The following is a 12,554-nucleotide window of genomic DNA, read 5'->3' on the forward strand; positions in this document are numbered from 1 at the left end:
CACAGTGAATAATTTCTCACTTTAGGTAAGTAGAAGACATCAACAAGTTTCCCTGGCTTGGTTTTTGTTTGTTTGTTTGTTTGTTTGTTTCCCTATTTCCTGAAACAAATCTGCCTTCCGGCTCAAAGCAAAATGGGAAAATGTTTTGTCCCTTAAAACTAGAAGATTGGTTGAAATTATGTATAAAGAAACTTTATACATAAACCTTATCCTCAACCTACTTCAATTCTTGGCAACAGCCACTGCCATCTAAAACTATAAAGGTGGGGCTGGAGAGGTTAAGAGCACTAGCTTCTCTTGCAGAGGACCAGGGTTTGATTCCTAGCATGCACATAGCAGCTGACAACCATCTATAACTCCAGTTCCAGGGATTCTGATGCCCTCTTTTGGAGTCTGTGAGCATTGCATATACATACATGCAGGGAAAACATTTATCATATAAAATAAAAATAAATACATTTTTTAGTATAAAAAGAAAACTATGTGGTGGTACATGCCTTTAATTTGGCACTCAGGAAGGCAGAGGCAGGAGGGTCTCTGCGGGTTCGAGGTCAGCCTGGTCTACAGAGTGAGCTCCAGGACAGCCAAGGCTACACAGAGAAACTCTGTCCTGGATTTCCAAAGCTAGGCACTAACGCATCTCCCAGATAACAGCTGGTGACCAGTGTATGATGAATAGCTTTTTATTGCCTCATCTGTGAGTCTGAACAGACAACAAAAACCATTGAAAATGAGAAGATTCTAAAATATAAAGACTAAAATTAAGCAAACAGAAAAGGCAGAGAGATCTAGAGGAAACAAAGGTAATGTAGGGATATGTGCTTGCAGAGATTCCATTGCCATAAACAAAGATTATAAAGAATAAGATGGGAAGGCTGGTGACAGTGGCACTGCCTAAATTACCAAAGCTTAAGGGGCGAAGGAAGGGGGAGTCCAAGTTTACAGACAGCCTAAACTGTTTTAGGAAGAAGAGTAAAGAAGGGAGGGTGGGAGAAAAGAGAATGTGGGGGGGTGATAAAGGGTGTCGGAGCAGTGCCTCTGGCAGCTGCTTTGATATTTAAATCTCGGCGGAGAGATGGCTTTTAGGAGGCCTTTACTAAAGGCAGAGGAGAACTTGCAAGTCCATCTCCTTTTGTTTGTGACAACAGGTGGGATAGCTTGTGAGGGTTACACATTCGCCCAGTCCCCAGAAGCTCCCCAGAAGCTCCGTCGTGCTCGGTAAAACTTAATAGGGTAACCTAATCCGGCCAATGTACCAATGTTAGGAAATGGGCGAATGTGGAGGTTACACGCGGGTCCACAAATCACACCACGAGAGCGGTTCCACGTGGGAGGTTTATTAGGGGAAGGGGGTTACAGAGAGGGAGATAGAGAGACAGACAGACAGAGAGAGGGACAGAGCCAGAGAGAGGAAGAGGAAGAAGAGAGAGAAGAGAAAGGGGAGGGCCCCAGTTCTCTTATAGGGTGACCCAGGGACATGTGCAGGCAGCTCTAGGTGATCAGCAGGTGGTCTAGGTGTCTTCACAACTGCCTGATAACTGGTCTATCAGGTCCCTTGAAGCTGGCCATAGAAGTGCCTGCTTACTGATCCCAACAGGCTTCAGAGAAGGGAATGCCTGAGCTGAGCCCTGATAGACAGAGTCTTCCAGCAGTCAAGTAGAGAGGCGTGGAAATCTTGACTAACAAGGTCCACCAGAAGGAGCAAGTGGTACAGTGCTGCTGGAACAGAGGGTTCGTACGGAGACCAGGCCCTGAACAAAGGCAGCCTGAAGCCTGTGTATGGCGGTAAGAAGTCAGGCTTTGAGAAAGAAGACTATTAGATCTCTGCATGAAGTACGCGTGAAGTTTTTCGCTCACCCTTCTACATTCTCTTTAACCTTTCCGAATGTGCAGATACGTAAAATCCTACTTTCTACCATGTTCGCAAAGGGAAGCCAGATATCATAAAAGCAGGAGGGCAGGCCTAAACGAATTAATAGCAGAGGAATGTCATCAATTGTAACACTTTGAGTCATTCATATTTTACTAAAGTTATATCATGAAACCAAGACATTATAATTACCAGAAAGAATATGACATGTAAACTTCTTATTAGCCCAACAGAAAGGAGAGATCAAATTAACAGGTTTAGCTGATAGACCCATGACTAATGTTTTCTTTCAGGGGGTTAAGTTTTATTTCAAGGCAACATGACTCCTTGGCCTAATGATGCCAGGTGTTAGAAAAAAATGCAACTCACTTCATTTAGTCTTCTCTGCAAATCTTTAACTTGTTGTGAATATTCTTCCAAAACACGTTCAATATGCTCTTTTCCAGGGTAAGGGATGACCTTTCTATGAGAATCAAGTTCCACTTCATATTTAGGGAAAAAAGGAACTTGTGTTAAAGTTCCAGTTGCGTTTTCAATTACTGTACTTCGGATAGATGACATTAAAAATGGGCTTGAAGAACCTAAACAGTAGAGAATTCATTAATTATTCATAAAACAACTTTGTAGCAAACATTACTTCAGAGGGTTCTTTTATCAGACTCTGAAGGAGCACACAGAGGGTCTCACGGGAAAAACAGTTAAGTACAGATAAGAGCACTGCACCGGATGCAAAGGAGGAACAGGCTAGGGAAGAGAGAACACGCACCCCTGGAACTAAATAGCTCTGAGGCATGTCTGAGTGATACCAGTCTGGAGAACAGGAAGGACAAGGGACATTCAAGAGAGAAAGCACACTGAAGTGGCTGGAGACATCTGGGATGTTCTGGGCGGGAGAAAAGCTGCTGCCATTCAAGGATGAAAATACAGATTCTGAGGAGCCTGTAAGTCACGCTAAGGAGTTTGGATCTCACCTGGTATGGTATAATTTTAAAACTGGGAAGAGCTCTGCTCCTGGGAAATATTTCTCAGTGGCATCAGGATCCTAAGGTAGGATCCATGGCTATAAGTGGCAGACTAGTGAGAAAGCCACAGCAAAGATGTTCCAAAAATGGAGATATTCGCTAGACTGGTAATCATTTGGGTGTCTGTGAGAATGCAACACAATGAAGAGGAAAGGGCACTGGCAAGTGATTGACTGAACAGGCAGACACAGAGTGGTAATTTAGGAGTGATAGCAGAATCGGCAACAGCTCTTGTCAAGCTCTGTAGTATATCAGGATCACTTGGGAAACTTAAACAAAAAAATACAGTGTGTCTAAGACCCAGTCTGGACCGACTGAGTCAAAATCTAAGACATTTTCAATGTAAATGAAACGGCTAGGGTTTGGTGGCATTGACAGGGATCAGGGTTGAAAGCCACTTGCATTAGGCAGGAAAATAGAAGCTCCATAGTACTAATACAGGGATGGGGTAAGAGACTGACTACAAAAGTCCAGAGCTTGCTGATGAGATGTGTACACAAGGATAGGATGGGGCTGGATTGATGCCTCAATAGTTAAGAGCACTTGTTGCTCTTACAGAGGACCCAGGTTTGTTCCCCAGGACACAAATCATAGCTCAAAGCCATCTGTAACTCTTGATCCAGGGGATCGGATGCCCTCTTCTGACTTCAGAGGGCACCAGGCACACACATGTACACAAACATACCTGCAGGCAAAAACATACACGTAGAGTAAAAAGAGCCAAAACTTTTCTTAGAAAAATAAACCAAAACTTTAGCGGTCAGGAAGTTGATGGGCCACTATGAGGCCAGTTATTATTAAGAATGATGCTACACGTGAGGAGGAGAGACAATCTGACAGGAGCTGAGTTGGACTAAGAAACGCTGGAGGAAGTGACGGTATTAGGGGGACAGTAGAATATGCTGAGGTTGAAGTACTTCAGCACAGAAACAGTTTTTAGATTAAATAAAGATAATGAAAACAAGCTGAAAAACAGATACACTCAGTTAATCTCTAACTGGAAACTAGAGTTACAAACAGCACAGCAGGCATTCACCACTCAGTCCTGTGCCTTGCAGTAAGACAAAGCACACTAAAAACTAGGAGCGAGGTGGGTGTTAGGAAGACTGCAGTTCTAATTTCCCCCCATTTTGTTTTAGAAAAGCATACCTCCATTGGTTGTGATGCTACTTGGTAAAAGATCGTCACTACTTGATTCACCAGCCTTTGATTCCATATTATCTACCTCTGCCTCTTCTTAGAGATCTTGAAACACGAGTGCTTCCCGGTTTGGATTGTTCAGTTCTTATCTATGAAAGATAAGGTATTCAAGCTTTATTACGGCCTTGTTTGTTGGGGTAACTTTCCTCCACACTGTGTGAAGGTGTGTCTCTGTATTTTCAATTGTTAATTCTGTACCCGCAGAGAGCTAAGTGATGGCAGAATTTTAGTACTGTCATTTCTACAGCCCGCAATACTTACTGAAAAAGCCCATAGGAGAATCAAACTGACTTTGTTAACACCTTTGATGTTTTCCTCTAGAAAAATAGCTTATGTATACAAAAATACCTTATTGCTATGTAAAACTAATGTGTAGATCAAATTTTATTGTAAAGCTTGATTTTAAGACCAAAGGAGGCTTTGTTACTTTTGTGTGGACAGGGTCAACCAGGCAAAACAAGGTATCCTTGCTGGCTTGAAACTCACTATGTACACCAGGCTGGCCTTGAATCACAGAGATCCACTTCATTCTGCCTCAAGAGTGCTGGGATTAAAGGTGTGGGCCACCCACCACACCCAGCTCCCAAAGGGTTATTAAAGATAAGCTTAAATAAAGTTTAATACTTTAAGCCAAGTTTGGTGGCAAATGCCTTTGATCTCAGCATTTGTGAGGCAGAGGCAGTCAGATCTCTGAGTTCAAGGACAGCCTATTCTACAAAGTGAGTTCTAGGATAGCCAGAGCTATACAGAGAAACCCTGTCTTGAAAAACAAAACAAAATAATAACAATAATAATGATGATGATGATTAATACTTTAGTTATGATGATGACTAGTGCTCTGGTTGGGAGCAGTTATTCTTTCAATCTCTTATAAAATTATGTTGCTAAAGAACAGGGCTTATCTCCCTAACAAAGATCTCAAATCAGCAAATTAGATGTCATTAATAAGAACTGAAATGTATTTGATGTTAAATAATGCTTATAGTTGTATATTTGTTCAAGAGAGTGTTTCTAAGTTTGGAAAATAATGATGGTGGCCTAATTCCAAATTTCTCCTTAATTTTACTCAAACAAGCATAAAATCAAGATGGAAAACAAGCAAAACTATGTGTACTCCACATTGTCACTGCCCTAGAGAAAGAACCCTTCAAATATCTAGATAGAGAAATTCTCCCTCCCAAGGCAGTTCCCACCATTCCGCTGTGAGCCATTGCTATGGAGAAGTGGGAGAAGCAAAGACTAGAAAGACTCAAAAGGAACAGAGGTGAGCCACGAACTCAGAGGGCAGATGAATGTATTCCTAGAGAGTGACACAACACAAGTAAAAGCACTGAGCCCCATCAGCCCGCAGTATGAGCTAGCAGCCTCAGAGAAACAACGTGAGGAGATTATATTTCAAAGGAGGTGGCTTTCCCTGGATACAATATGCTAAATGAACAGGATAGGAGAGGGAGAAGTAAGCACCCAGCAGGAACAAAACAGAGGTAAGACACGTAGCCTTCCCTCACACCTCCCACCTCTATCCCTACCATTCCCATAAAGCCACACGGGAAGAGGGCGCTGCAGCCCAGAAGCCCTGCTCTGAAATGAACAGAATGAACAGTAATGAAGCCTGCATAATACAAAAACAAAACAAAACAAAACAAAAACAAAACAAACAAACAAAAAACAGCAAAGCCCCTGCAATCCAGTTTGCACTATTTTAGAATGACCATATTCCTCACTTTGAACAGAGATTCTGTGTTCCTCTACTTTGTGACACTTACAGTAGCACTGAAATGCTCTGTTTTTAGGCACAAGTTTTTAAGATTGTTAAGAATTTCTAGAATTAAAGGACTTTTCTCAGGAAATAATAATAATGTTGAGCTCTGCCCTTGGATAATTTGTAGATCATAACAACATGAACTTACAAGTCTTATTTTCCTTAGAAATGTGTAGTTTGATTCCCTCTATTACTTACTTATTCTTGTGTCACTGGGGACAAACACAGAGCATGGCACGCTCCCCAGAACTGCAAGTGTCCACTTCAAGTCCAAGGGAAATACAGCAGTGGGATCTTGGCTTGTTCTGCTACAGCTGAGGTCTGCTACCAACACTTCTACACCATTTAAAACCATGCATATGTTTACACTGAAAAGAGCCTTAAAACTCTGACATAGGCGGTCATGACTGAAATGGTGCAGAAAGGGCCTTTGACATGGCACCACACATATACAGGGCTTTTGTGGCATTAGTGCAGCTGAGCTGAAGTACTTGGCGCTATCTCCTGAGCGCTTACTCCTCTTCCTTGAACTCCAAAAGGGGGTATGCAGCTCCTTCCTTTCCAGAGTGAACAGTCTCCATCTTGATTTCTTTCCTTAGAACTCTCATTAAGGTGGACCTGACTATGATAGAATATCTCTGTGGCAAGGTGATTTACAGTTTAAGTCCTATTTTGGTTGGTTATATCACTTAAATATAAGTCTATTCAGTAGTGGCTCACCCTCAATGATAAATCATTCTATCTTCCATAGAAACTTGAGACTGAGGGTTTCATAGGGTTGGTATATACGCCCCTAAAACCACCTTGAACCTATAAGGAGGCTAATATTGAACAGCACTTACTGCCAGAATGCCTAATTAATTAAGAACTGCTTATTAACTTCACATTGATCTGCATTATATTCTTAATCACTCTTTTTCTATATATGTTGTCATCCAGGCTCAAGCCCTAGATCTGTAAAGCATTACCTCTGTAATCTTGAGAACAGCATTTGGCATCTCCAAGATTATGATATGGAGGTGGTATGAATACTTTGTAAGAGCAAGGGTTAACTAAAAGAACTCATGCATAAGCCCTCCTAGACAGGACCTGCCTCAATACTCGCATACAGTACTACCTAATAGGGTAGACACAACATGAATTAAGATGTATCTTTCTGATTTGAGCAACTTACTTCCCCATAATAAGTAGTTTTATCTTTCTATTCATTTAGAAAGAAGATACAAGCTTTATATAAGTCCATGAACATAGAAGAAAGCAGAGTTGACCTGTTCAACTAAATGTAAACACAGGGCTATCATAATGTATACAGGAATTGGCTATTTACTCGTCATCAGTACATGCCAGCTAGTAGAAAGCAAATATGGAATAGTACATAACCTAGAACAAGGAAGCTTCTTTGTGTTGTTGCATAACTGTTAGAGAGCACACATAACTTCTACCAGCTCTGAGCTTCAATTTCCACCTCCACCAAATGAGAGGATCACTGGGTTTTTTAAAGTTTTTCTACCCTGCAGAAGCCGGGAAGTGTTCTGAGCCCTAGCTACCAAAAGCTTTTCTCAAGTCCATGAGACATAGCTATAAAAACAGAGCTCCACTGACCAGTCTGAGAACCGCAGATACAAAGCTCTTGCTGCTTTATCTTTAGGTATCCCAGGTTGGCAGGCATTAAGTTCAAGGCTTCACAGTTTCTAGGATAAATTGCATACAGACACAAGAAACTGAGACAGCAACTGTGTATGAGCAGAACTGTTAACAATAGCTAGAAAAAAGATACCTTAATTTCTGGATATTCTTATCTTCAGTTACTTCTATTAATACCTGAAAAATGAAATTTGCTTATTAATATATTTCATTAACTAAAATTTAAGTTTAATTTATACATTTTTATTATTTACGGTTTTGAAATATTTGTATATCCCAAGAAAAGTTTTTTTTTTATTATTACCTGTGTGTTTGTGGTAGGAGGGACACATATGTACTACAACATATGTGTGGAAGTCAGGGGACAACTTTGTGGAGTCAGCTCCCTGCTGCTTTTCTGTGAGTAGTGGGACTTGTGCCAACCCAAATCCCAAGTGTACATGTGATGGCCTTCTCTGCTGTGCTCAAGCTAAGGAGCTTGCCAAGATGACCCTCAGCTGGGCAACATGCCAGCATCCCATGACGTCCCACAGAAAATGCACAGAAGACATTTCTCATGGCTGATTTTAGTTAAGGGCAAATGCAAAAGAGGGTAGATGGTCTTCCAGCAAGTCATTTCAGATAAATTGTAATGTGCTTATCATCTCTACATATATCTTTACATATGTTTGCAATTACATTAAATCTATGTCAGCCTAAGTTTGCTCTCATCTCCTTACTATACCTGCTTTTTAGTGTTCTTAGCTATCGATGCTCTGAACTTTCTGCATTAGAAACGTTAGTATCTTCAGCTGTTCTTCATTTACCTAGCCTAATGCATACAACTGATCAGTGTATTCTGTGGGGTCTATATCTCTGTCACACAGTAGAGCTCAAAAAGACGTCTTAGATGTGGTTAGTCACTGGGCAAGAATCCCTGAATGAGCAATCTAACTTTAGTTCTATTGATTTGTTGTTGTTAATGCGCTCATGAACTCTCGCCAGACCCACCATAAAATACCTTAAAAGGTATTTCTTGTTTCCCTTAAAAGCAATGTCATGGTTCCAACCTTGCTCCAAGACTAGGGGGCAAAGCTCTAGAACTTGCTGAAAATTACTGGGCTGAACACTTAAAATAGGTAAAGTATGTAACATGTAAATTATATCTCAAAAGACTGAAGAGTGGGAATGGGAAATAGCTGCTTGGGGCCCAGAAGTGGGTCAGCTAAACCTGAACAGTACTCCTTCCAGAACCCCTGGAACAACAAACCGGCTCCATCCCTCTTGCCTTAGAGAGACTGCTCTCAACCAGGCTGCTTCATTTCTCCCATGCAAGCGCTTTGTTTGACCTTGGACACCCAGGAGTCTCCAACTCTTAATAGATACCTGATAAAAATCTAATAATGCCTAAGAAGTATGCTTATGCTAATTTTTAACATTTCAATTTTTTACATTTTGATAATTTCGTGAGTACTTTAATTTTTAATCCTCCCTCCCCCTCCTCCAACTTTCCCCTGCCGGGGCTTTCTCCCTGGACAAGACTGATTCTGTCTTCTGTCTCTCTAAAGCCATCAGTTGCTTGCAGCTCTTCATGTTTCAGGGAAAGGATGGAAGGATGGATGAGGACTGTTGCTGATTGGGAAAAGGTGGGACCTGAAGTGGATTACCAAGACGACTCCAGTCACACAGAGGAGTGCCTTGAGAGATTTTGTGTCAACTGGTGTTCTCATTCTGAAGGTCTTGTTTAGGCAACCATATGTTTGGGATTTAATGGATACAGCCTGTCATATATAGAGGACACAATCTTGTAGCACATATCCTGGTCCTCTGGCTATTACAATCTCTCCACCTCCTCTTTATGAATACTCTGAGCCTTAGATGAGGGGTTGTACTATGGATTTATCAAGTGGGGCTGGACGCCTCAGTCAGTTGTTTTCTGCATTTTAACCATGTGTGGCCTTTCGGTTCTGTTGTTGGGGTTTTTGCTGTTGTTGTTTGTGTTTGTTTTTCGAGACAGGGTTTCTCTGTATAGCCTTTGTAGACCAGGCTGGCCTCAAACTCATAAAGATCCACCTGCCTCTGCCTCCCCGAGTGCTGGCATTAAGGCGTGTACCACTGTATCTGGCATTTGTGGCTTTTGGTAATGGTGTCTGCAGAAAAAGGAAAAAAAAAAAAAGCTTTTTTGATGAGGGGTGATAGCTCCACTCCACTTATCTGAGTATGAGGAAGCATCTGGAACACAGAAAGTATACTGGCTTAGGAAAGGGGTAGCAGCATGCTCTCCACTAGGGTCCATGACCTCGTCAGCCACGGGGAGTTGACTAGGTTTTATAGTAACAGACATGAATTCCCTTGTATTGGATGGGCCTTAAGTCGGATAAGACAGCGATTGGTTACCCTCAAGATACAAGTGCCACTACTACACCATTAGGTTATCTTGCCATGCCATCGTGTGGTGCATCACTTTTTATTTGCTCTCTTTAGCAAAAGTGAACAGTGACATATCAACTGAAAAATAGAAGTTTTAAAAACTGGCTTCAATGGCAGATTACCTCATTATGCACCACCTTTTTCTTAGCAGAATCCCCTATTCATTCTCTTAAGATTTATAGAATTCAAGAAAATACAGAGTGACCCCATTATTACCCCCACTGCTCCCATAGCTGTAGTTTTCAAGTGTTCATTCATGCGGGGTTCCGCGTGACTTAGGAGCACTGCCTTGTGTATTCGGTGTCCACAGTGGCTATAATAAATTACCACAAACATAGCAGCTTGGAACAACAGACATCTTTTCTGGAGGCGATCATTCAGTATCAGTCTCCAAGAGCTTGTAAGCAAGACATGAGCAGGCTCCATTCTCCTAGAACCCATTTCTTATCTGTGTGGATCACCACCATTCCTTGACTTATGGCCACATCACTCTAGTGTCTGTCTTTGTAGTCTTACCACCTTCCCCATTTCCTTCTGCTTTAGGACAAACATAATTTATGATAATCCTTCCTTTGCCTTTCGGGCTAGAGGGACAGATCCAAACAGTTGAGAGCACTCTTGCTCTTGCAGAGGACCTGGGTTTGTTTTCCAGCACCCACATGATGGTACACAGCCATCAGTAACTACAGTTCCAGGGGACTGATGTCCTTTCCTGATCTCTGTGAGTATCAGACACTAACATAATATGATAGACATACATACAAATACATATATACAGGCAAAACACTCATACACAAAAATAAACCTAAAAATTAAAAACAAATCTTTGGTTTAAATTCCATATGCAAAGACTTTTCCCCCTCATAACATTTATAGGCTCCAGGGTTCAGGACCTAATTTTTTAGGTGGTCGTTATTCAGCTTTGGAGACAGGTGGTTCAGAAAAAGGTCCTTTTTAATAGATGCTATAGGGTTTTTTGTTTGTTTGTTTGTTTGTTTGTGTTTGTTTTTTGACTCAGGGCCTCTCTCCATAACCCTGGCTGGCCTGGTCTCTGTATAGACCTCACAGGGCTCTGCCTGTCTCCTGAGTGCTGGCATTAAAGTTGTGTACCACCACGATCAGCTTTAAATTCTAGAGTTTTAGAGTGCCTCACCCTGATACAGAGGAGAGTCATCCCAAAGAACTCCAACAGCAGGCAAAGGCTTTGTACATACATCAAATCTTCAACTGCTACATTTACAGGTTAAATAGCACTATTACATGAAAACGGTTTTACACACAACTAAACAGGTATTAGAATTTAAAATACAGGACTGGAAAGACGGCTAAGCCTTAAGAGCACTTGCTGCTCTTGCAGTGAATCTAGTGTTCGGTTCCCAGCACCCACACATGACTGCTCAAAACCTTCTGGAACTCGTTCCGGGGGATCCCACAACCCCTCCAGGAAGCGGCAGGCATCAGGCGCTCACAGGGTGCACTTACACACAGGCAGGCGAAACACTGATACACATACAATAAAAACACATCTTTAAAAACTAACGATTGTGGCACGGAGGTGGGAGTTTCAGATCTCTGCCACAGCTTGCCCACGCTCACGCACAAAAGCAGTCCTGTATAACTCGGACCTTTTTTCTTATGCGGGAAATAGTTCTCCCTCAGACTCCCTAAGGAACAGGCCCCATCACTTGTCTCCTACATTCCCATGACCTTAAAGCAGCATGACAAGAAACAGGAACATCTAGGACAGCTGGAGTGGGGACTTGTGCCAGTGTTTCGGGGGAAAGGATGGATGAGGACTGTAGCTGATGGGGAAAAGGCGGGACCTGAAGTGGATTACCAAGACGACTCCAGTCACACAGTGTTTAACAGTCTCCTGTGGGATGGACCGGCGACAGTCCGAGGCCCACTCCGGTCTGTCCTCATGTTTTCTCTTTCAGCGATTCCCGGGAGCCAGGAAGGAGCAGCACTGAGCAGTCCCCGCTGTGCCCACGGAATTCTGCACCGACCCGAGGTCACGAAGCCCCAGTCCCTCCACTGTCCCCGGAGAACTCTCCCAAACCAGCTGTACAAAGTTACTGAGCTGCCACCACGTGGGAGCACAAGGCCATGGAAGGTTCCAGAAGTAACAGGACTTGATCCGGGTCCTCCGGGGAACGACCCAGCCCTGTGTACCCGGGGCGCACCCGGTCCCCATACCTGCTAACTAACACCTCGTCCTAAGAGACCGGCCGCATGTCCGCGGGGGCCGCGGCCGCACCTGCGCGACCCGGGGACCCGCCGGCTCCCACTGCGCCCCGAGGCCGCCGCGGCCCGCGCAGCTGCCCCTCCGCGGCGCCCGACCCAGCACCGCGCGGGCGGCCTCGCCACCCGCTCCCGCCGCCGCCAGCTGCTGCCCAGCACGAGCTCGGTCAGACGGTTGACGCCGGAGAATCCACCGCGAGGAGAGGCGGGGCGTGAGGGAAGGGAAGGGGCGTGGGGGAGGGCGGGGCTGAGCGAGGGGAGGAGCTGAGGGAAGGGGCAGGCGGAGTACGAGGCCACGCCCCCTGGCTCCGGCGCGCTCCCCCGCCCCTGCGCCGTTGCCGAGGCAACCAGGCGGGCCGGAGGAGCCACTTTTCCTCTTTTTCCCTACTGCCCCGCAAACCGGCTC

At 43.7% G+C, this 12,554-nt stretch overlaps 1 protein-coding gene across 6 annotated transcripts in view; it reads right to left on the reverse strand.

Moving 5' to 3' along the window:
* Nucleotides 1–12,242, reverse strand: part of Ccdc158 (coiled-coil domain containing 158) — a 54,011-nt gene extending 41,769 nt beyond the window's left edge. For 2 of the 6 annotated variants that reach the window (XM_021649882.2, XM_060380952.1), the window contains exons 1-4: nucleotides 12,104–12,241; nucleotides 7,632–7,675; nucleotides 4,042–4,181; nucleotides 2,240–2,451 (exon numbers count right to left, since the gene is read on the reverse strand). In XM_021649882.2, coding sequence (XP_021505557.1) covers nucleotides 2,240–2,451; nucleotides 4,042–4,108 — 279 coding nt within the window. In that variant the 5' untranslated portion in view covers nucleotides 4,109–4,181; nucleotides 7,632–7,675; nucleotides 12,104–12,241. The other 4 variants (XM_060380950.1, XM_060380948.1, XM_060380953.1 and 1 more) reach the window with 3 other exon arrangements.
* Nucleotides 12,243–12,554: the final 312 nt, after the last annotated feature.

Source organism: Meriones unguiculatus, chromosome 3 (genome assembly GCF_030254825.1).
Source record: "Meriones unguiculatus strain TT.TT164.6M chromosome 3, Bangor_MerUng_6.1, whole genome shotgun sequence".
Taxonomy (NCBI): Eukaryota; Metazoa; Chordata; class Mammalia; order Rodentia; family Muridae; genus Meriones; species Meriones unguiculatus.